Below are 24,943 nucleotides of genomic sequence, written 5' to 3'. Positions count from 1 at the left end.
GGCCAGATCTTCTAACATTTCCAGAGGAGCCAGAGTTCTGGATTTTCATGAGAAATCTCATTTTCAAATGTTGGCAGCGAATTAAAAAAATGTAAGCACTACAAAACAAACAAAACACATCTGCAGACCAGATTTGGCGGGTGGACTGACCGCTTAGGACCTCTGGGCTGCAGGGTGAATGGGAAAGTTACGCCTTTAGGTGATGTCAGTGTCAGAGAGGGATTCCTTAGGCAACAGCAGCCAAGGTCCCCAGATGGAAAGGTGTGGAGCCCCCAGGAAGCAGAAGCAAGGGGCAGCAGGAGCTGGAGGTGGGTGGATAAAGTCCACAGCCTCAGAGCCAAGGCCAGCGGCTGGGGCTTTATTCTCAGGGTCTGGGGGCAAACAAGGCTCCTGGAAGGGGACCACAGAGAAATAAGACGACCAGAACAGAGTGGGTTCCACCGGGGACTCTGCCACCATCATCACCTTCCCTCTATGGAGCTCCTTGGAAACCATGGCAACAGTGACCCGCAGACCTTGGCGTAAACAGCCCCAGAAGCCACCCTGAACACCAGTCCCCGGTGAGCAGAACAGGAGGCCTCATTGCAGGCTCATGGCAGCAGGGCCTCAGGCTGTCCCTCAAGCTGCACCACCAGCCTTTATGGTCAGGCCTACTTGTCACCGGGTGCTCGGTCCCCATCCCTCGTGTGGCTCTAGCTTTCCTAACCTCCTCTCCCCAGCCCATTGCTGTTGGCTGGTTTCTAAGAAGGGACAATGGGAAGGCACAGCCCTGTTTCTGCCAGCATCTTCTCTGGGAGGTCTTGGGTCTGTAAGCAGACTGTTCTGAAGCCCCAAGCAAGCAGCATCATGGGAAGGAGCCCCACAGGCACGGAGGTGACCTACTTAGCAATGTGTGCAGCAGGCACTGCGTATCCAGTCCCCATCTCATCCAGGGAACTTGGCAAGAGGACCAAGAGACTCATTCCTGGCCTAGAGTCCGACCCTCCATTTTACAGAACTGAGGTTCCCAAGGCGGAGTGACAGCCCAGTGTTTGCCGTGCAACGGGCAACTTGAAGGCACTGGTTTTGTCCAAAACCAACTTAGCTCAGTATCATGCCCAGTAAGGAACGGCTTCGGTAGGGGCAGACATTCAGCCTGTGGTTAAGACACCAGCTAAGATGTCTGCATCCCACACCGGAGCACCTGAGTTCAATGCCTGGCCCTGAATCTTGATTCCAGCTTCCTGCTACTGTGCACTCTGGGAGGCAGCAGATGATGCTCAAGTGCTTGGGTCCTGCGGCCCACCTGGGAGGCCTGGGTGGAGTTCCAAACTCCCAGCTTCAGTCTTGGGCCAGCCCCAGCTGGTGGGAACATCGGGGGAGTGAACCAGTAGATGGGAGTCCTCTTCTCTATCTCTGTGTCTTTCTGCCACTCAAGAAAATTTGAAAAAGATTTTTTTAAGAAAATGCTTGAGTAGTAAGTATATTTGCAACAAAAGTCAGTTTCCAGCTGTAACAAAGTACATCCACCTAAAAAGGCTAAGAAAGACAAGAACCGGGCAGGCACTGTGGCGCAGAGGGTTAAGCTGCCATTGGGACAGTCCTATCCCATACTGGAGTGCTGGTCTGGGTCTCTGCCTCTGCGCTTCCGATCCAGCTCTCTGCTAATATGCTTGAGAAGCGGCAGATGGTGGCTCAAGTACTTGCGTCCCTGCCACCCCCGGGGAGATCCGGATGGAGTTCCTGGCTCCTGGCTTTGGCCTGGCCCTCTCCCAGCTGTTGGCAGTCATTCCAGGTACGAACCAGCGGATGGAAGAGCTTTCTGTCTCTCCCTCTCTGCCTTTCAAATAAACAAATCTTGAAAAGAAATACAAGAACAAAGATGCATAGCTTTAAAAAACACAAAATGCTAAGTTAAAAAATTAGGAGGCGATTACATATGGGATAATGGATCCTATATTTTATTAACAAAGGATTTACCACAGTGTTCTTTAAAGTCAGGGTGAGAAGCAAGTGTGTTTGTTGTTGTTAAATCTAGGACCACAATACTGGGCACATTTATTGGAGGATGACATAAATAAAATGCCTTTAGTGGGAATATTTCCTTTTAATCTGCTTCAGATAACAGCTACCATTTAGATTAGTCTAGGAAACACAGAATTTCATACAATAAGCACGAACAAAAACGCACACACAGCTCAAGGAGAGTGAACATGGACCCAGATGCAGTGAACACAGATGCTGGTGACTGAAGGTGAAGCGAGCCGTCTGTGGTCAAAGCTGAGAGGCCAAGGTCGAATCCTCATCTGATGCCAGCAGTCTCCAACCCTCAAGAGGCTGGCCCCAAATTCCACAGATTAAGATGGCCGAGGGGAATGCACAGAGCATTTTCCCATGAACACGATGTTCCAACCAGCAGAGCTAGGGTGGGATTAGCAGGCTCGGCCCCCAAAAGCCAGGTTAACCCAAAAGGAAGCTGGACCTCCCCAGGGGTGAGTTTGCTCACCCACTGCCTCCCAGACAGAGGCTGCTCTATCACTCATTCTTCTCATGAGCTGCCCCTGTTCCACTATCCCCCCACCCCGCAAGGCTCGTCCTCAGCTCTTCTCGGCTCACTGGTGCTCCCTCCCTGCTAGATTCTTCCCCCTCTCCAGACTTCCACAGAACCCCTGCATTGGCAGTGGGCTGAGGAATCATGATGCACATGCAGGCAGGATGGCCATGCTGGGGCAGGTGCAAGAAGAGGAGACGGAAGCAAAAGCAAGAGAGGAGAATTCAGCTTTGCGCCTTCTCTCTCATTCCTAGCTCAGTCCCCAAGAGATGGGCTCTCCTCTGCTTCTGTCCTTAGAGGGCTAGGAAAAAGTACTCCTAAAGCAAAACTCTTTGACTTGAGCTCTCTTGAGTGGGATTCTGCAGCTTGCAACTGAAAGAACCTTGGCTGGACCGTCAGCTGCTAAACTCTTACTTGTCCCAGTTTGTCCAAGTCGTCCACCCACTGTGACGAAGCCCCCAGAGTCATGAGCCCTGAGGGTGACAGCCACCTGGGATGCATACTCACGGGTAGTCACTGCCCAGGCCCTGCCTGGCCCTGCACCCCACTGGGGTCCCAGGTGGACTCCCAGCCCAGCTTCTCCAAATCCTGACAAATGCAGTCACACTGAAAATCAACTTAAAGGTGAATTTATTTTTCCCAACACTTCAAGTTCTCAGTGAACTCTGGCTTCAGTCCAAGGCATAAGTCAGCCCCCGAATGAGGCCCCAGAGAAAGAGATGATAGAATCCTTATGTTGCATTCTTTCTTCCTTCCCAAGGAGCAGATGGACGCTATCAGATGCCTCTTTATGATCTCAAATCATCTTCCCAAATTAAAAACTTTACGGGTGGAATAGCAGCCAGACCTTGCCCATCTCCTGCCCAAAGGCCCCTCCCCTCCTGGCTAGCACCTGCTGACTGCTCTGTCTGAGGGCTGAGCTCTGGCCCTGGCTTTGCCCCCAGCCCTGTCCTCAGGCAGCAGGGTCTAAGGAGTTTGAATTTGGCCCTCAACATGATCCTCGCTTCTGCTCTGGCTCTGACCTGGGCCTGATTCTGATTTATGGATGTCTGCTTTATTTCTGTCGCTTGTCCACATCCCGTGATCTCAGGCCAACTCCCAAATCCCCACTTCCCACAAGTTCTAGGGGCCCTTGCTATGTTCTTTCCAACTTCCATCACAGAGCTAGAAGCCTACCTAAGGCCTCTCTGATGCCATTTGCCTGGCTCTTGGGATCCCTAGGCTGGACCCAACACCAACTCCTGCCTGAATGACAGCCATTGCACTGGTTCAGCCTGCTCAGGGAGGATCTCTGCACCCCAGGGCCCACCTCAAGTCTCCAGTGCTCCCAGAGCATGGCAATAATCCCAGCATTCAAACCCCATCTCTTTATGGTGGGAGAAAGTCAATCACATCAGGTCCTTGGTGTGCAGCCCCAAAGAGCTCCCCAGCTGGTGTTTATTTTTAAATATTTTATTTATTTTTTAAAAAATGTATTTATTTATTTGAAAGTCAGAGCTACACAGAGAGAGAAGAAGCAGAGAGAGAGAGAGGTCTTCCATCCCCAAATGGTCTCACTTCCCAAATGGCCGCAACGGCTGGCACTGCACCCACCTGAAGCCAGGAGCCAGTACCTTCTTCTGGGTCTCCCACATAGGTGCAGGGGCCCAAACACCTGGGCCATCTTCCACTGCTATTCCAGGCCACAGCAAAGAGAGCCAGATCGGAAGTGGAGCAGCTGGGACTCGAACCAGCGCCCCTATGGGACACCAGCACTGAAGGCGGTGGCCTCACCCGCTATGTTACCCAAGATTTTATTTATTTATTTATTTACTTATTTAGGATGTAGGGTTATAGACAGATAGAGGGAGAGACAGAGACAGAGGTCTTCCACACACTGGATTACTCTCCAAAGGGCCACAACAGCCAGAGCTGGGCCTATCAAAAGCCAGGAGTCAGGAGCTTCTTCTGGGTCTCCCACATGGGTGCAGAGGTCCAAGCACTTGGGCCATATTCTGCTGCTTTCCCAGGCCACAGCAGAGAGCTGTATTGGAAGAGGAGCAGCTGGGATAGGAACCGGTGTCCCTATGGGATGCTGGCACCGCACAGTTATACATGCTATACCACAGCGCCGGCCCCAGCTGGTGTTCATTACCCGAAGGAAGGAACAGGGGAGAGAAGGCCATGCTAAGGAGGGAGCTGGCATTGCAGAGGCAGCAGAGCCGAGGGACAGGCCCCAGGGGAGGGTGCAGAGCAGGACAGACTAGGAGACCCCCACACGAAGACCAAGTCCTCAACTGTGCAAGCCAAGAAGTCTCATGGGGGAGCAGCTGGACAGCCTGCAGGTCTGGGGATAGGAAGGCTGGGAGGGGCACAGGGGGAGTGAGGGAGAACCCTGGCTCACTCTCTCTGGCTCAGAGAAGACCTAAGGACCTTTTCTATCTGGGAATCAATACAAGAGGCCCAGTAAGGAGATGCTATCGGCCATGTAGCTAAGGATGCCCTTTTCCAACATGCCCTGCAAAGTGGCGTGGGCCTGCCCAGTCACAGGGACCACCCTGAGTGTGAGACTGTCTTCTGCTGAGGGTACCCACTTCCAGCTGGGGATGTGAGGCACCAGACACTCAGATAGTCCTAACCCCAATGGCCTCTTGGTACAGAGACAAGTTGCCACGGTTGACCTGCCTGGTGAAGGAAGGAGACAGCAACGGCAAGCGAGGCCATGGAGGGCAGGATGAGCGTGGTCCCCACAAGCCCGCGGGAACCATCCTGCTCCTTACTGCTACCCTGGGGCAGTGACGGAGCGGCCAGCCCAGTCTACAGCAGCTCGAGGGGACAGGGTTAGTGGTGAGTGAGGCCAGCTACTTTCTCAAAGCAGCAGAGTATACAAGTCAGAAGCAGAGCCCTTGACATTAGTTGATTAAGACTTAACCTTGACTCTGCCAGTAGTTAGCTGTGCAATTGCATGGGAACATTAGGCATGACATCTATAGGCACTAACGGTCTTGGCTAAGTGAAGATCAGGTGAGATCCTGGATGTAAAGCATTTAACCCACAGTTAACACACAACCAGAGTGGTGATTATCAATCTTTCTATTGATTATTATTAAAGAGGACCCAGGCTCTGGTCAACTTTCAGATCTTTCTTTCCCTCCCTCTGTGGCCCCAGAGTTGGACTCAGAACAACGAAGGAAGTCTTTATGATGAGGATTGATCTTGTGATTTCCCGGGTGTGGGCTGGGCTGCAAATCCAAGGATCTGATAGGAGCGTGTTGGTGCAGGCCCAGCTCCAGCGTCCTATGGATCTGGCAGAGCACCGGCATGAAGACCTTCAAGGGTTAGGCATTTAGGGAGCACAGGGGCTGGGACCCACAAGTGGGCCAGCAGAGGGATTTTGGGTGTGAGCCCCTGGAATCAATGCCTTACCTACTACACTCATTTAATCCCCACTGTATGACAGGCGCTATTTTCCCATCTTACAATGAAGGAATGAGCTACGGTAAGTCCCCAAGCTAATCAATACATAAGTCCCACAGCTAATGGATACACAGCCATGGCCGCAGCCCAGGCCTGCCTGCCTCCACCACCACAGCTTTTCACACTGCAGCCCTCCCAGTGCTGGCTGCCGTGTGAACATGTCCCACAGGACAGGCGCACACAGGAGAGGGAGGCCGCAGGCAGCATTTTGTAAAGTGTGCTCCATCGGTAGTTAAACCTCTTGAAAGTGCAAGTGGAATTGTGTGTGTGTGCATGCAAGTGTGTGCTTGCTCAGAGAAATGCCGCCCATAGCATTTATTTTTTTTCTTAAAAGATCTATTTATTTATTTGAAAAGCAGAGTTACAGAGAGGCAGAGGTAGAGAGAGAGAGAGAGTGTCTTCCATCCGCTGGTTCACTCCCCAGATGGCTGCAACGACCAGAGCTGAGCCGATCTGAAGCCAGGAGCCAGGAGCTTTTTCTGGGTCTCTCAAGCAGGTGCAGGAGCCCAAGGACTTGGGCCATCCTCTACTGATTTCCCAGGCCATAGCAGAGAGCCGAATCAGAAGTGGAGAAGCCAAGACTCAAACCGGCACCCATATGGGATGCCAGCACTGCAGGCGGCAGCTTTACCTGCTATGCCACAGCGCTGCCCCCCGCCCCCCATAACATTTATAAGACCCTCAGAGGAGGCTGTGACCCTCAAAAGGCTAAGTACAGCAGAAGTCACCAAGATAGGCTCTGGGCCTCCTCACCCCACACTGAAGGGGAGAGAGGCAGGGGTGGGGATAAGTAGGAGAGCTCCCTCCACAGGGGCCACCCAGCCTCTCAGAGATGGCCCTTGGCAATGTATGATGTGAGAGAAGACAGACTTGAATGAATGAAGTGCCCTAGCAAGATGGTAGCCTGGCATTCATTCACACCCTCAGGCCATCGTCTCTTCCATGGGACATCGCGCTGGCCCAGGCCTCAGCCAGACCCCTATGAGTGGCACTCCCTCCCAATGCTGAAATCACGAGTTCATGTCCGCAGAACCTGGGGTACAGGCTGGAAAGCCACAGCCTGTCCCTGGGGCTGCTTAAGACAACCTCACCCGTGAGCTCTCATGAGAGCCTCGGAGCTAAAACTGTCACAGAAACAAAGGAACGTGGGCTGTCTTTTCAGACCCTTGACCTTGGATAGCACAGCATGGAGACCTGGCATCAGAGCTCTCTGGTTCAGGAGAACTGGGACCTTCCGGGAGTGCACCCGCCTTCCAGGCTTAAAGTTAGCTCGGGGATGCCTTTGGGCCCCCTCTTTTCTCTGGCCTGAAACACTGGAGCTCAAAGGCAGAGCTCAAACTGGCTTGGAAGAAGGGAGAATGTGGCTTCATCAGCCCCTCTGCTCACATGGGAGCCCTGAGACCAGGTGAGGGTAACATGAGCCCCTCCAGGTCACAGCCAGAGAGGAAGAGGAAGTCTAGGAGCCAGAGGGTTTGCCAGGAAAGAAACCTCCTGATTCCGAGGTGAGGCCCAGGGAGGGGACGCAAGCCATCCAAAGGCAGGTCCTGGCCTCTGTCCCGCTAACGCACTACGTCCAACCCGGATGCCCAAACCACTGGGGTTGTGCAGATGTCTACACAGGCAGTGGGAGCTTAGGAAGCGAGGGTGGGGGGCAAGGCAGGCTTGCGAAGCGGAGATGGACATGGCCCAGCGGCCCGGAATAGACAAGGCGGAGACATCAGCTTCCGTCAGAGCCAGTAAGTAATGAAAACCAGCTCCCGGCTCCCAGCCTCATCGCAGAGACCAAGAAATCAGATCCATTATCCGGATGGAGAACGCTGCGAGACATGATATCCCCTGTGCTGACTTCCTGGGCTCTTTAGGAAAAAAAACAGAAAGTCTGAAGCGTGTCACCCAGGTCTCCCTGCCACACAGTGCATGGCCAAGAGGACAGGGGTCTGCAAACTCAGCCCCCAGACTGTCAGTTTCAGCCCCCGACACATCGAAGTGGATGCCAGAGGGTGGGAGTGTGTGTGTGTGTGTGTGTGTGTGCATGTCTGTGTGTGTCTCCCACTAAGTACTTCCTTTCGCTACACAGCTAATCCGATTAGCAGCTTTAGGAAACTCTGCAGTGCCCATTCAAGGGCCCCATTCATAGAACAGCTTAGCCCATGCCTGCCCGGAGCTCCCATTCTTCTCACTGCAAATAAAATGCACACAGAAGGACTTTCTCTCCCCTGAAGAATACACGCTTGCCTCCATGTCCCCCACACATCCAAAATGCTGCCGCCTCTTCGCCCCGCAGCTCCCATGGCGGGGAACGGGCCTGTCCGCAGCGGGGCTGGACATCCGAGCCCTCTCCCTCCCAGGCCCCACATGAGCCCCGCCCTGAGAGCCTGCGCACCCAGGTGGTCTTGTGCAGCTGACAGCTGGGCTGAGCGAGGAGCGTGAGGAATGCACAGTGGCCGCAGGGCCTTGGTGAGTCACCGGCCTTCGCTGGGCCTCCACTGCTTTCTCTGTAGAATGGGGACTGTGACAGAGCAGCAGCTGGAGCAGGAGGCTGCAAGGGAGGAAGCCCAGGGCGTGGACAGACACGATGTCATGGTGTTTGGCTGCGGGACCAGGACAGGAAAGGGAGCCTGGACGTGTTGGTTGTGGACAGAGTGTGCAGGGCCTTGAGAGCCAAGCGCAGAAGCGGTTCCCGCGAGGAGGGGCTGCCGGGGTGCTAAGCGGCACAGTGCGTGAGTTTCCTAGCACTGCTCTAGGAACGACCCCACACTGGGGGCCTTCCGCCCGTGGGACCCTGCTCTCTCACGGTTCCAGAGGCCATGTGTCCGGAGTCAGGGTGCTGGCAAAGCCACGCTCACTGGGAAGGGCCTGGAGGAGACGTCTCCTTTGCCACTGCCTACCTCCCGGGGCTCCCGACAAGCCTTGGTGGTGCTCCTTGGCTTGTGGGCACATCCTGCCAAGCTCTGTCTCTGTCCTCACGGCCCCCATCCTGCTGTGTCTCCCAGGGTCCTCTTGTCTCCTTATAAGAACTCCAGTCAACGGATTCAGGGTCCACCCTCCATGCAGGCTGATCTCCTCTCCAGATCATTCACTGTACAGACCTGCAAAGACCTTATTCCCAAATACACGTACACTCCGAGGTTCCAGTTGGACGTGAACTTGTAGGGGTGGCAGAGCGTGGTGGTGAGGGAGGGGACACAGTGTTGACATTTACTATGTGCCAGGTACTATGCTAAGTACTTCACATCCTTTCCTTCCAACCCACCGTAGGGACTGCAAGATTGCCAGGAAGATCACCTGGAGGCAGGGTGGGGAGCGAGAGGCTAGGGGCAGGGAGACAAACTAGAATGCAATCCTCGAAAGCCTGCAGTCCCAAAGTGAACAGCGACAGCGCTCTCCAAAGCCCTTGGTGCCCGTCTTTGTGGCCAGAGCAGTGCCTTGAGGGGGCTCTGCAACCAGCCTAGATACCAGGCCCCGGCTCACCCCTGACCCAGAAAGACTACGGTTTATTTTCCAAGTGACAGCAAAGGTGGGATTACCCACATGCTAGTCAGTTCCTTCCCGGTGGCAATAGGGTGGCACATTGGCCCAGGGGAGAACACAGCAGCCTAGGGGTTGGGTGGGGGCGACTGAGCCCTAAGCCTGATTCTGCTGCTGACTGAATTGAGAACATTGGGCCCATCAAAAGAAGGATGCCAGCTCTCTGCTGTGGCCCGGGAGGGCAGTGGAGGATGGCCCAAGTGCTTGGACCTCTGCACCCATATGGGAGACTGGGAGGAGGCACCTGGCTCCTGGCCTTGGATCGGTGCAGCTCTGGCCGTTGCGGTCATCTGGGGAGTAAACTAGTGGATAGAAGACCTTTCTCTCTGTCTCTATCTCTCTCTGTAACTCTATCTTTCAAATAAATAAAATAAATCTTAAAAAACACACACATTTTATATATACAGACATGTGCGTGTGTGCATTTGTGTGCATGGGCCTACAAACATTAAGACTGGAAGGAATGCAGCAAACAGTCATTGATGAGTGTCCCTGGGACTGAAGTAACAGAGGTTTTCCTTTCTGCTTTATACAATTATAGGCTATTGAATTTTTATTTCTTTTTTAAACATCAAGTGGTATTAATTAGCAAAAACAATCAAAAACATTCCCCCTTCTGAAAATGAAATAAGTATTCCAGATAGATGCAAGGAACTCTAGGCCCCCAGAGACCAGCAACCAGGAGAAAGATCACCTTGGCATAAAATCACCCTAGAAATGCCTCATCTACCTTGGGAAGGAAGATGTGCCATGCCCGAGGGCCTCACTGCCCAAGCCCCCAAATCTCCCCAGCAAACGTGACCTCAGGGGCCAGATCCTCCCAGGTCAATATTCTCAAACAACGATGAGGAGGAGGAGGCGGGTTGATATTTATTGTGCATTTAGTATGAGCCAGGTACTAAGCAAAGCACTTTATGGCTTTTGGTTTCATCCTCAGGACATCGCTGTGAGGAGAGGAATCTACCCATTCAACAGGTGAAGAAACAGAGGCCCGGCTCGGAAATCCGAGCCCAGGCGGTCTGGCTGTGATGCCAGGAACTGTGACCCACACTCCAGCCACTCTTGTAGGAGCTCTCGCTGGCATAGCAGGCCCCAGGAAGACGGCTCTGGGCTGTGCCCTCCTCCTTCTCTGCCTCAGGCTCCCCCCTCCCCAAACACTACCCAGTGCCTTCTGGGTGTAAGGTGCCTGGACTTGTGTGTGAACTCTGCTGCCCACCAGCTCACAGGGCAAAGGAAACTGAAGACAGACACTCGAGTTCTTAGCCCACGTCCACCTTGGGCGCACGCCATGAGAGAGGCACGAGTGGAGTGTTAGACGGCCCCTCCCCGCAGCAGCCTCAGGCTAATCTCCCCCAAGGCCACTGTCAGGCAGCTGGCACAGAGCTGGCGTGGCGGCTGGCTACCGCGCAGCCTCGCCCTGGCTCAAGCCTCACTCGCTTGTGCCAACTCCGAGCTCCCAAGCTGGGCCAGCGCAGCAGAAGGGGGGCGTCCTGAGCACGGTATTGGTGTTTGGTCGTCAGCCGACCGCTGTGTGGGCTCAGAGCAGGAAGCCGGGACTCCAAAGGCCTTCCTGATCCTGCACGGACGCCGTCCCTGCTTGCCCAATGGAAGTGCGCCCACCGAGAGTGTAAATTAGCACAACCACTTTGGGTGGTACTACCGAGGCAGAACCTGAGTATTCCCCACGAGCCTGCAGCTCCACTGCTGAGTACGAACACATGTGTCCACCCAAAGATACGTACAAGAACATCAGAAGCAGTTCTGTCTCATCGCCAAGGATGTTTGTCAAGAGAAGAACACGCCCACTTGGGTGCAGCTATGCAGTAGAATCTTGTACAACAGTGCAGGTGTGGACTGTCCCACACAGCCCCAGGTGAATCCCACAAAGTCAAGTGGAAGAAGACAGAGACTAACGCACGCCGACCCACCCTGCCCTCTGTTCCTCCAACCAAGGGAGCCCTCCCACTCCCCGCTCCCCACACGGCTCCACCTGGAAGGCTCTTGCTCCCACTCAGGACCCCCGCCCACCCCTCAGGACACAGCGCCTGAGTACCCGCTCCCCAGGCTGGCTCCTTCCCTCACCCTCCCCACCTCCCCACGCTCTTGGCTCCTTTCCCACCGGCCACATGGGTTAGGGTTTATCTGCCTGCCTCTCCCTAGACTGGGAGCCTCTTAGGAATAAGAGAGCTCCGTTTTCTGAGGTCTCACGGGCCTGGTGTGGAGTCCATCTCCCAAACCTGTGTGGGGCAAGTGCTGAGTTCGTCCCCATTTCACAGACAGGAAAGCTGAGCCCTGGAGTGTCAGAGACTTGACCAGATCTACACCCAGTCTGCCCAGTGTGAAATGAATCCATGAAGGCAGGGCCCACGCTGTGTCCCCGTTTCTCCAGCACTGCTCTGGGCCCATGACAGGTGCCCAGAGAAGCTTTGAGAGGAAGCAAGGCTGCAGGGACTGGGCACATGGGAGCCCCAGTCACCAAATAACAAGCTAGCAGCAGCCACCCCAGGACACCGGCTCCCACCACGTGGCGCTCCTGGGCTGCCTCTGAAGAGGGAGCCCCCACGAGGCAGAGGCAGCTGAGTAAGGTGGGCAGGGAGGCAAGAGTGCAGGAGACCCGTCCTGTTACTCTTGACCCCCGGGGAGGGGTGAGGCGGGGGGAACAGTGCTGGGAGCAGGAAGCCTGGCTGGCCGGGTGGTCAGCCAGACCAGAGCACCACACCCTGGGAGTGAACCCACTCTGGTCAGACATGGCCCCAGTCAAGCTCACCCAGGAGTGCTCCCCAGTCTGGGGTCAGAGTACTCCAAGGCCAGAGGCTAAAGAATCAATAGGGAGCTTTGGTCTGAGGCCTCTGATAAAGAGGCAAATGGAAATTTTCTTGGAAAGATCAGCAAGCTTACAGGCCCCAGCTCCGAGTGGAGAAGGGTGACCCCGTTGGCTTTCCATAAACGACAGGCACCAGGCTGAGAAGTCAAATACCAACATCTGGGGGTCCCCACCTGCCCCAGCTGGAGCCCCTCGCCCCTCCCATCTGGTGCAGAAGAGGGAGGTGGCACTTACCTGTGCTGTGTCCCACTTCCTCCGCCGACTGCTTGGGCCACTCTCTGACCTGGTCAATATGGAATAACTTCAGGTCATCTTCATCTAAGGCAATGTCTCCCCAAAAGACAGCTGGGAAGGAGAAAACAGAAGTGGGTCAATTTAAGCTGGAGATCAAGAGAAATGGATTTACTAATGCCTCAAAGGGCTCTGGATTTTGGGTAGCAAACTCTAGAAGAGACGATGCATCTATTCCAATTTCTCATTCAGCCTGGTAGACAAAGAGGAGCAGGAACCCAAAGCCTTTTCAGTAACATATTTTGAAAGGTCACCCTGTCTTGCCTTGCTCTAGGCAGCCCTGGACAAAACCAGCACAGAAAAACAGCTGTTTGGGGGCTGGCGTTGTGGTGTAGTGGGTAAAGCTGCCACCTGCAGCACCGGCATCTCATATGGATGCCGGTTTGACTCCCGGCTGCTCCATTTCCAATCCAGCTCCCTGCTAATGCACCTGGGAGAGCAGCAGAGGATGGCACTGGGCTCCTGCACCCACATGGGAGACCCAGACCCAGTCCCGGCCATTGCAGCTGTTTAGGGAATGAACCAGTGGATGGAAGACCTCTCCCTTTCATTCCCTCTCTCCCTCTCTCTGTGTAACTCTCCCTTTCAATGAAGTTAATAAATCTGGAAGAAAAAAAAAAACACAAAGACAGCTGTTACTCTCTCATTCAAGGTCCCCAGGATTTAAAAGAAAAGGCATAGTGTAATAGGGTCCACTGTCGCTCTCAATATTTGTTGTCGTATTTTCCTGCCCACAGGATGGACCACATCACCTGCCCTGACTAGCCCAGGGTGAGATGAAGCTTTCAGGGTGAGTGCATGGTTCACATGTCCCCCTCTCCCTTCCCCAGCAGACAAGCAATGTTAGGTAACAGGAACTCCAGCGCCCAGGGATCTGGACGAAAGATTTGCAGCACAGGTGTGGCTTCTCTGGCTGGAGCTGTGTGATTTGTAAGTACTTGTTACTGCAGTGCAGCGCCTCCTCCTGACTAAAACAGGTACTGCTCCCAGAGGTGGGCTGCTACCCTGGCAAAAATCCATTGTCTTTGTGCCGGATGCCAAGAGAGTTGTTACTGCAGCCTGGTAGCACGTGAGCCATTTGGTGAGGCTGTTGTGTGCATTAGCATGGAAGGCAAACGATGAACTGAATGAGTTTCCGTCTTTAATTGAAGAGACTGGGGTGAGAATGTTAATAGCACATGTTGGGTGCAATTATCTGTGTTTGAGAAGGTCCTAGAAGAAAGAAACAGGCTCAAAAAAGAATGGGACAATTCCAGTAGGGATGGAAAAGAACAGTCCAAAAATCCGGGGACTTGGAGTCTGGAAGAGACGACTATTCTCATAATTCACAATGAAAGGACACTGGAGGGAATGCTGAGGAGCCAAGGCTGATTCAAACTCAACTCCGTGGCGTGCAGAAATGGCAGCCTCCCCTGTCGCCGGTGGGCATTTAACTTGGCACAGCCTTTATGGAAAACTGCTCAGCAATTTCTTTAAAAAGTTAGAGATACATTTATCATGAGAGCCAGCCACCTACTCCCAGGAACCTTCCCAAGAGGAATGAAAAGATATGCCTGCTAGGCCAGTGCCGTGGCTCACTAGGCTAATCCTCCACCTTGCGGTGCCGGCACACCGGGTTCTAGTCCCGGTTGGGGCGCCAGATTCTGTCCCGGTTGCCCTCTTCCAGGCCAGCTCTCTGCTGTGGCCCGGGAGTGCAGTGGAGGATGGCCCAAGTGCTTGGGCCCTGCACCCCATGGGAGACCAGAAGCACCTAGCTCCTGCCTTTGGATCAGCGCGGTGCGCCGGCCGCAGTGCGCTGGCCGCAGTGCGCTGGCCACGGTGGCCATTGGAGGGTGAACCAACGGCAAAGGAAGACCTTTCTCTCTGTCTCTCTCTCTCACTTTCCACTCTGCCTGCAAAAAAAAAAAAAAAAAAAAAAAAGAGAGAAGATGTGTCTGCACAGGGACACACACCACACACTGGAGTGGTTATAGCAGCCTTGTTGCCAACAGCCCAAACCTGAAACAACACATAGGTTCACCAGCGACTGAATGGATCAAAGGAATGTAGCCAATTTACACAGTGAACACTGGCCATTAAAAGGAACAAACTGCTACTTAGCACAACATGAATCTCCAAACTACCCTGCTGAGTACAAGAACCAGATGCAAAGAACTACATTTAGCATTCAATTTCTAATAAGTGCTCATAAAAGGCAAATTGACAGAGCTGGAAGATTAGCAACTGCTGACGGCTGCGTGTGGGAACTAGGGTGGACTGCCAGTGAGGATGAGGGATTTCTGGGGGTGATGAAATGTTATAAAACCGGTTTGCTGGATTGTAGTGATGGCTGCACAACTACAGATTTACCAAAATCATTGAGTTGTACGCTTAGAATAGGTGACTTGTACAAAACGTAAGTTACATATCAAAAAGTCTATGAAAGAAAAAACTCAACCATGGTGTCCAGTGAATCCTTCCAGTTGGAAAAGGATGGTTCACCCAGTGAGAATGTGGTCCTCTCCCACAGGCTCAGGAAGTGCAAGCTAACAGTGATTAAATCTGTCTTAAGAGACAGAGGTGCACCTGTAAAATAACTGTGTGTGACCCTGGCTCATGGCACTGAAGCAAACAGGTGAGACAACCAGCACTGTAGAAAAGTGTAGCACCTAAAGAACCATGAGCACAGCCCTCGGGAGACTGGGACACTTAACGGGACCCAAAATCGTCCTTGGTCCCCAACCTGGTCTGAGAACGAAGCAGACTAAAGAAGCTGCCCCAAGGAGGACGTAGCCTCTGACAGGACAGGAAGAGCAAGGCCCTCCCGAGTGTGGAGCCCAGGGCCACGCCGGAACAGTGACTGGGGAACCTCTCCCAGGAGGTGGGAGCAGGGCCTATGCGAGACCCTGCCGCACCCGCCCAGAATGGCTGCAAAGCTTCCCTGGGCCAGTGGCTGCTGCATCTCCCACTCTTGCCCTTTCCCAGTGGAAGGCTTTGTTCCCTCTGTCGTCTCCCTGACCCGCAGTCCTGCGAGTAGGCACGGAAGGGGGCATAACCTAACCCCTTAGGCTCACACGTCTGGGATGAGGAGGAGCCACAAGACCTTGACTGGCGCCTTGGCCTCCAGAGCACTCTGGGGAAGGGAAGTGTGTCATGTATGCGAGCAGAAGGAAGGCACACATCAGTTACCTGAGGGGCCAAGACCTGGAACAGAGTCTTTCATGGTTTTTAATTTTGCTCCTGCTCCTGGGGAGAAAGGAGACCTCCCGATCTCTCTGTTGCAGGCTCCACCATCTGATTTGTTTCTGGCTAACACCAGTGAGGGGCTAACACAAGTGACATCCAAGCGGAAGCAGAACCTGTAAGGCCTCCCACCTGGTTTGCCATGTTCTCTTTTCCCAAAGCCCTAAGACAAAGAATGTTCCAGAAATAGGCTGCTCCAGACTGACACAGAGTGAAGAGAGTGTGACCCTGGCTGAGCATGTAACACGAGGCAGAAACCTCAGTGGTTGTTGGCGACCGGGACCTGGGAAATTGTCATTACCACATTCTAATCTAGGTTATACATAAAGCTTTGAAAAATCCCTTCATTCATATCTGCCTCTGAAACTGACCTTGAACAAGTTCCTCGACCTCAAGGAGCTACAAATGATGCTTCAGTAAAGAGATAATTCTGCCTCTTCTGGAGATCTCTTGAGAAAACTGAGATCTTACATTCATTTGTACACACATGTGCGCACACATACACACACATGCCCCATGGCCTTACATCTATTTGTTCAAAGGAGTCCATAGCTTTTGAGGAATGAAAAGTGCAGTTTGTGGATAGGATATGGTTTCCCTGCAGAGATCAGACATGAGTGTTTAAATCGTGAAACCTAACTAGCCTGTCCAAGCTATTTATGTTAAAAAAAAATCTATACATTGAAACTCACATTCCTCACTGATTCCTGTCTTCTTTTTTTTTTTTTAAGATTTATTTATCTATTTGAAAGGTGGAGTTACAGAGAGGCAGAGGCAGAGGCAGAGAGAGAGAGAGAGAGAGAGGTCCTCCATCCACTGGTTCACTCCCCAGATGGTCCTAACGGCTGGAGCTGCACCAATCCAAAGCCGGGAGCCAGGCACTTTCTCCGGGTCTTCCACACGAGTGTAGGGGCTCAAGGACCTGGGCCATCTTCTGCTGCTTTCCCAGGCCATAGCAGAGAGCTGGATCAGAGGTGGGGCAGCCAGGACTTACATCAGTGCCCATATGGGATGCCGGCACTGCAGGCGGCAGCTTTACCTGCTACACCACAGCACCGGCCCCTGACTCCCGTCATTAAATTTCTAACTGGGAGTTTTCCAGCTCTCTGTCCTCCTGTCTCGCATGGTCACAAACCACCACAGGCTTTAAAAAGAAGTGAGTATGCAAAAAAATAGAGTTGGACCCCATCTCACACCATAAATAAAATTAACTCAAAATGGATCAATGATTTAAATATAAGAGCTAAAACCATAAACATATTAGAAGAAAACAGGTTTAAATCTTCATGACCTTAGATTTAGCAATGGCTTAGCTATAACATCAATAACACAAGCTGCAAAAGACAGAATGAATAAATAAATAAAAGAAAAATTACAAACTTTGATTCATCCATGGATATTATCAAGAAAAGAAAAAGAGAGCCTGCAGAATGACAGATCATGCAGCTGATAAGGGTCTGGTATGCAGAATGGGAAAAGAATTCTCACAACTTAATAACAAAAAGACAAATAACCCAATTTTAAAATGGAGCAAAGAGGGCCTGCACTGTGGCACAGTGGGTTAAGCCACAGCCTGCAGTGCCTGCAACCCATATGGGTGCTGGTTTGAGTCCCAGCTTCTCCACTTCTGATCCAGTATTATAATGTACCTGGGAAAGCAGTGGAGGATGGCCCAAGTCTCTGGGCCCCTGCACCCATGTGGGAGACACAGAAGAAGCTCCTGGCTCCTGCTGTTGCGGCCGTTTGGGGAGCAAACTAGCAGATGGAAGGTCTCTTTCTCTGTTTCCTCCTTTTCTCTCTAACTCTACCTTTCAAATAAATAAATAAACTTTTTTATATTGCTGCTGGTAGATAAGTAGGTTTTGAATTTACTTTGTAAACAAGACCTGTTCTATCTATCTTTTCATTTAGGAGGCTAAAAGCAAAATAAATAAATCTTTAAAACACTTTTTAAAAAATGCAGCAAAAGATCTGAGTAACACTTTTCCAAGGAAAATTTATTAATGACCATCAAATGTAAAAAGACGATCAAAGTCGTTAGTTGTAGGGAAATGCGCATGGTAACACGGTGAGGCAGCACTTTGCGCTTGTCAGGGAGGCCATAATCAACACCGAGCTAGAAAATAACAGGCACTGAACACAGCAAATGTCTCCCGTGCCTTGGCCCAAGGCCATTTCCAGCTGCTTACCCGAACCCATCCCAGTTTCTGGAAGATCTAGCACAGGACGACCCACCGCACGGCGCCACCTTCACCCCCAAGGAACACATGTCCTGTGTTGATTACAGCATTGACCAAGCCATGTCATCAAGAGTCTTCTCACAGAACCTGAAGGTGAAAGAGAGGGCAAGAAGGTGGGAGGAGAAGGGCCCCGGTTAACAGCCCCTGGGAAAACCCACGCGAGCCAGGGCAGTGACAAGACAGCCCTCAAAATGTTTTGCTCATGCACTCTCAGCATCATTTTGAAAAACCACAAATCCCCAAGTATGTTGTTAGCCTGGCACCAAAGACGCTTCGCCATAAGAATAATTGTGTTTATTTTGTTCACAAGTGGAAATGAATGATCATTTTACACGACGGAGACTGCTGTATTTGGAATACACGTCTGAGGATGTGAGCGGGTAGCACAGGTTGGACAACACTATTGAATAGCACACTCAATCTGTAAGAAAACGAGGAGAACGCTCACCTTGTGTTCTATCCGTACAGCTTGAAAAGTCCTAAGCCTAGAGAAGGATTCCAGCTACACAGAATAGCATTAATTTACCCTTCCTCAGTTGTTCTGAATCCCGAACATTCTACCCTGCCCCCAGGGTTCCCCTCATTTCCCGGGGATGGGGAGAGACGGAGTGCAGGTCTGACTCAGCGTTAAACAGCGCGCCCTGTAACTGGCCAGTGCTTCTTTCCTGCTGATGCACTCGGGGTTTTGTACTTGGGGGGACGCATGGGGCGGGACTCCAGCTGGCTGACAGATGAGCCCCTCTTTGGGAAGCAGAAGGACCACGTGACCCGGTGTCCGCTGGCACAGCCTGGACGGCAGCGTTAGAATCTGCAAGTCTTTTCTCCTGCAACTGTCCACACAGGGCACCCTCGGGGAGCCTGGGGGGCTCCTGCACACCCCAATTCAAAAGCAAGAGAGCGGCAGGGGCACAGAAGGCAGAGCCACCTCCCGAAGTCCCCGGGCTGCTGGGAAACCCCTCCCACACTGCCCCATGGGACTTTCAGTCTCTTCAATGCCGGACGCTCAGGTGCCCTCCTGACACCCCGGGGCAGAAGTCGGGGCTGATTCCTGGGCAGGGAATTCTCCATGAAGGCACTTCCTGTCTGCAGCCTGTGTGCTGCTTTGCCTGGGGAGGCAGGTGCATTAAAAGCTGCCATTTCCAGCTCTCTGCTGTGGCCAGGGAGTGCAGTGGAGGGATGGCCCAAGTGCTTGGGCCCTGCACCCCATGGGAGACCAGGAGAAGCACCTGGCTCCTGCCATTGGATCAGCGCGGTGCGCTGGCCGCAGCACGCCGGCCACACCGGCCATTGGAAGGTGAACCAATGGCAAAGGAAGACCTTTCTCTCTCTCTCTCTCTCTCTCTCTCTCTCTGTCCACTCTGCCTGTCAAAAAAAAAAAAAAAAAAAAAAAAAAAAAAAAAAAAGCTGCCATTTAAGAGTTGGGTAACCTCAGGCAAATCACTTGATCTCTGAGCCTGGTTTCCTTGTCTGGAAACAGAGGTACCAACCTACCTTGGAGAGCTGTGTGAGAACTACACAACATAAGGTGTGTGCTATGTATGGTTGCAGCGTCCTCTCCAAAGCACACGTGAGACTTTAACTGCCATTGTGACTATACGGGAGGTGGGCCCTTTAAGAGGTGATTTTGTCATGGATGCTCTCTTGTCCTTATTGGGAGAGTGGCTTTGCTGCAACACACACATGTGCACACACGCACACACACACACGCATGCACACACACACACGCCACCTCCCACTGCGATGCCCTCTGCCATGTTCCCGCATGGCAGGAAAGCCCTCACCAGACACTCGGCCTCGATGTGGGACTCCCCAGCCAGTTTCCTTTCCCTATAAATCACCCAGCAAGTGCACGAAGACCCCGTGTTGAACAGCTGGTGCAGGGCCTGGCCGAGGTGACGCCGATTTTCCCTGGGTTCCTCTTGCCTCCCATCTCTCCCCCGCCTTCACCCTGTCCTCGCCCAGAAGATCCTGCTGGTCAAGACTCAGGTCAGCTCCCATCACCAACTTCCCCGTGTGCTCCCCAAAGCTCCCCCTCCCACCCCACACCCTCCTGCCACTCTGAGCAGCCGTTAGAGCAAGTGAGACAACAGGGGCTACCTGGTGCCCACATGTCCACCTACAGACATCTGAACCAGGAAGTCATGGGCACTGGCCGGGTGGAGGAGGGGGAGCTGACAATGGATTTTACCAAGGCATCACTTTAGTTTTTCTGCAGATGGGCCTCCGAGTGACTCGCTAAGGTCACACAGCTCTGTCCAGTCCCCCAAGCTGCCTTCCTCAGCACCAGCCTCTCCCCAATACCCCAAGCTGCGCCAGATTCTAAGTGCCCTGAGGGCAGCCTCCAGCTTTCCACCCATATTTCACCCATGAAACCCCACCTCACACTAAGGAAAGCCGTCACGTGGGGTGCTGTGTGGGCACACAGGCTAGAGAGAGGCTGAGTGACACCCCACGGCTCGAGCCTGCCCGTGACACCTCGGTCAAATAACCTGAGCTCTTGAGTGAGCCTCAGTGGCTTAATCTTTCAGATGGGGACAAACGATGTCTTCCCTACAGGGTCATTGTGAGTGCTGGTGAGACACTACGAACAGGGTACAGGCCTGGTGCCTGGCTCCACTTCGTATGGAGCTGCACTTCCAGCCACTGTGACAGCCCGTGGTCAAGGTGATGTGCAGGTGTGACCCCCTGGGAGTCACAGACTATGGCTGTGCCCAGCCTGGGGCGGCCCATACCCATGGAAGCCACAAGGGGGCACAGGCCTGGCCCTGTGGAAGCACATTTGCAGGTGACCACGGCTGGACTGTCACCCACCTGAGAGCCTCTTACCACAGCCAGCCCAGTCTCCCACCCTGCATTCCTGTAGGCTTCCTGTGCAAGGGCCTGCATCCCAAACTCTGCCTCTCTGATCTACAGATGCTGTCTGTGTGGACGTCCCTCAAAGGCAGTCCAGGCAGCCTCCCTCAGGATACATCTCCCACAGTGATACCCTGCAGCACTGCGAGGCAGCCCCTTCCTCGGGGTCAGAGCCACGGCCACCAACCCCCCAGGACAGTGGCCCGTGGATCCAGAATGTTCTCCAGAGTCTGCATCCCCTCCCATGCTGTGGACCTGGCACATTCTGCAGGGGGCCAAGCCAGTTGTTCAAGGTCACGCCCAGGGTCATTTGGCAGAGCCTAGGCTCAAGTCCAAGACCAGTCTCCTGGACTAGCAGTGTCCACAGGCATCTGGGGGCTGCGGTGAAAAGCCCTATCCTGAAGGAGGAAGGAAGTGGTATTTGGCGCTCTAAATAAGCCCAGGGAACCATGGGAGGTCAGCTCCCCAGGCCCCTGCCACCACCTGCTCAAAGGAGTTAGTCTCCATGCTTCTCCCATTATGCTTGATGTGCATCTTCCCAGACATGATAATTCAGAGAACAGCAGAGTGCTGAGTTCGATTAGTGATGTCTGTCAGGGGCGCGAGTGAGCAGTGGAGCAGCAATCACCTTGGCATAAGTGAACATTTGCCATCCTTGATTCCATCTTTACGAAGGAAATCAGAGTAAGACAGAAGTGTGACATAAAAGTAACTGCTGTACCTGGAAAATCTAAAAGAATAGAAGGAAAAATGGTCCCAAACAAATGAGAGCTTATAACAATATACAAGAAAAAAAGGTGTGTCAACAACAACACCCCACATGCAGATCAACAGAAGTTTTGTGCACTGAGCTCTTTGATGTGACACCCAATAACCACAGGGTTGTTTTTTTTTTTTTTTTAAGATTTATTTATTTATTTGAAAGTAAGAGTTACAGAGAAAGAGAGAGAGAGAAAGAGAGAGAGAGAGAGAGAGAGGTCTTCTATCTGCTGGTTCATTCCCCAAATGACTGCAATGGGCAGAGCTGTGCTGATCCGAGGCCAGGAGCCAGGAGCGTCCTCCGGGTCTCCCACGTGGGTACAGGGCCCCAAGGACTTGGGCCATCTTCTACTGCTTTCCCAGGCCATAGCAGAGAGCTGCATGGGAAGTGGAGCAGCCAGGACTCAAACAGGCGCCCATATGGGATGCGGGCACAGCAGGTAGCTGCTTTACCCACTATGCCACAGCGCCGGCCCCACCACAGGGATTTATGAAGTACCTGAAATGTGCTTAATGTGGCTGAGCAATTAGATTTTAAATTTATCTCATCTTAATTTAAATTGCCAGATATGGCTAATGGCTATATTATAAATATAACATTAATAATATAAGATAGAATATGTGCAATATAACTACTATAGCCAAAATTAAAATTCTATTTCAAATAGCAAAAAGCACCACACATCCAGGAGCAACCTTGATGGGGAAAGGGTGGTGCTATGCCAAGAAACGTAAAATCCTACCAAAAGCTATAAAAGGGACTGGCAGAAAAGGAAGGACATTCCTGAATTAGCAAACTAAAGTAAAAAAAAAATGTTGAGGGGCCGGCACTGTGGCAGAGCAGGTAAGCTGCCACCTGTGACACCAGCATCCCTTATGGGCACTGATTCAATTCCTAGCTCCTCCACTTCTGATCCAGCTCCCTGCTAATGCGCCTGGGAAAGCAGTGCAAGATGGCTCAAGTGCTTGGGCCCCTGCACCCATGTGGGAGACCTAGAAGAAGCTCCTGGCTCCTGGCTTCTGCTTGGCCAAGCCTTGGCCATTGCAGCCATTTGGGGAATAAACCAGCAGATGCAAGATCTCTCTCTGTAACTCTGCCTTTCAAATAAATAGAATAAATATTTTTTAAAAGTTTAGCATTTCCAAATTACTGTGTGGATTTAATACACTGCAGTAGTAACAATCACCTGAACAGTTAGAGAATAACAGTTATGAACACAAGCAGTGGGTACAGGCATTTCCTAGCAGGTAGCATACTGATTAAGATGCCCACATCCCGCATCCAAGTACCTGAGTTGATTCCCAGCTCTGGCTCTTGACTCCAGCTTCCTGCTACTGCAGACCATGGGAGGCATTGGTGATGGCTCAAGCAATCAGGTTCCTGCCACTCACACAGGAGACCTGGATTGACTTCCAGCTCCCAGCTTTGGTCCAAGCCATTAGAGGCACTTGGGGAGTAAACCAACAGAGGGAACTTCTCTCTTTCTCTCTTCTCTCTCTCTCAAATAAAAAAAGAGTACCAAAGAAAGACTAGGTTCCTCCGACATCAAAACCATGTTATAGGGCTTCCACAGTCCTGCAGTGTAGTGTACTCTGGAAGAAGTCCCTAGGTTACACTTTTGTAAGAAAGCTTATACGTGGTAACAGAAGTCTCACAAATGTGGAAGTAGGAGAGTCATCAACGAATTGTGTTGAAACAAGTGGATTAGCTACCTGAGGAAAAATCAAGTTTTTTGAACCTCATACCATTCACCAAAATTAATTCCAAATAAATTAAGACATTAAATAAATCAACTGGCTCAACAACATTTAGAAGCAATATTCAAAGTCTATAGTCAGCTTTCCATATCCATGGGTTCTGCATCCATGGATTTAAGCAACTATAGATTAAACATATTTGGGGAAAAACTGCATTTTCATTGAATAAGTTTTTTTCTTGTCATTATTCCCTAAACAAAATAGTATAACAGCTATTTACATAGCACTTACATGTACTGGGTAGTACAAGTCATCTAGAGTTGACTTGAAGTATGCAGGAGGGTGTGTGGGGGTTACAGGAAAATGCTATGCCATCCTCTGTAGCAAGCTTGAGCACAGTGAATTTTGCTGCCCACAGAGGGTCTGGAATGAGTCTCCCGCGGACACTGAGGGACGACTGTGCACAACACACAGCCATTGAATCCTTAGAGAAAGTCAGAGATAGCGGCCTCCTAAGAAAAGACTCTCAAAGGGTTCCCACCTCCTCTTAAGCCACCAACCCTGGCCACTCAGAGTGTAATGTGCAGTCCAGCAGCCTCAACATCATGTTGGAACCTAATAAAAATGCAGAACTTGGGGGCCAGTGCTGTGGTGCAGTGAGTTAACCCTGGTCTGCAGAGCCAGCATACCATATGGGCACTGCATATGGGCACTGGTTTGAGTCCTGGCTGCTCCACTTCCGATACAGTTCCCTGCTAATGCACCTGGAAAGCAGTGGAGGATGGCCCAAATGCTTGGGCCCCTGCATCCATGCAGGAGACCTGGAAGATGCTCCTAGCTCCTGGCTTCACATCAGCCCATCTCAGGCCATTAGGCCATTTGGGGAGTGAACCAGGGGATGGAAGACCTCTCTTTCTCTCTGTCTCTACTTCTCTCCATAAATCTTCCAAATAAAATAATAAAATAAAATAAGATCTTTTTTTAAAATGCAGAACTTCAGAGCCTGCCCCAGACCTGCTGAACCAGGATATTCATGCTAAGATCCTTCCAGTAAACCATGTGCACACTAAGGTTTGAGAGCCACTGACCCAAGGGACCAGAGACTTCGTCTCCAGTAGTGGTGACCCTGGGGGCATGAGGTCCCCTCTGTCTCTTCTGTGTGTGTCCTGGCTGTCACGGAGAGGTCAGGCAGGGTTATTCCTCACAGAGATGTAAAACATGAATGGAGAGGCCAAAGGCATGTCTAAAACAATGGCAATGCCATCCATTCTGGTTTGGGTTGACCCCACTGGGACTTAACCTGCAATTCAAGAAGTTGTCACCAGGTGGTAGTGTTTTGTTATAAAGCTCTGGCTAGCGACTATTTTAGACGTTGATCATGAAGTACAATAGTAAAAATGCTTTCCAAAAATCAAAAAACAGAAATCTCTGGGGCCAGCATTGTGGCACAGCAGGCTAAGCTACCACTGTGATGCCAGCATCCTATATGGACGCCGGTTCAAGTCCTGGCTGCTCCACTTCCTATCTAGCTCCCTGCTAATG

The 24,943-nt window shown here is 51.9% G+C and overlaps 1 protein-coding gene and 1 non-coding gene across 2 annotated transcripts in view; both read right to left on the bottom strand.

The window, feature by feature from the left end:
- TLL2 (tolloid like 2) overlaps window positions 1-24,943 on the bottom strand; it is a 139,847-nt gene that overhangs the window by 94,009 nt on the left and 20,895 nt on the right. Inside the window, exon 2 of the mRNA XM_070057473.1 lies at window positions 12,573-12,683. Coding sequence (XP_069913574.1) covers window positions 12,573-12,683 — 111 coding nt within the window. The remainder of the gene's footprint in view (window positions 1-12,572; window positions 12,684-24,943) is intronic.
- On the bottom strand, window positions 17,691-17,793 carry LOC138845516 (small Cajal body-specific RNA 15). The gene has a single exon (XR_011382802.1). It is a non-coding gene; the product is annotated as a small Cajal body-specific RNA 15 (non-coding RNA).

Source organism: Oryctolagus cuniculus, chromosome 15 (genome assembly GCF_964237555.1).
Source record: "Oryctolagus cuniculus chromosome 15, mOryCun1.1, whole genome shotgun sequence".
Classification (NCBI taxonomy): Eukaryota; Metazoa; Chordata; class Mammalia; order Lagomorpha; family Leporidae; genus Oryctolagus; species Oryctolagus cuniculus.
The sequence above is the reverse complement of the archived record's forward strand: the minus strand, read 5'-3'. Positions and strand labels throughout refer to the sequence as shown.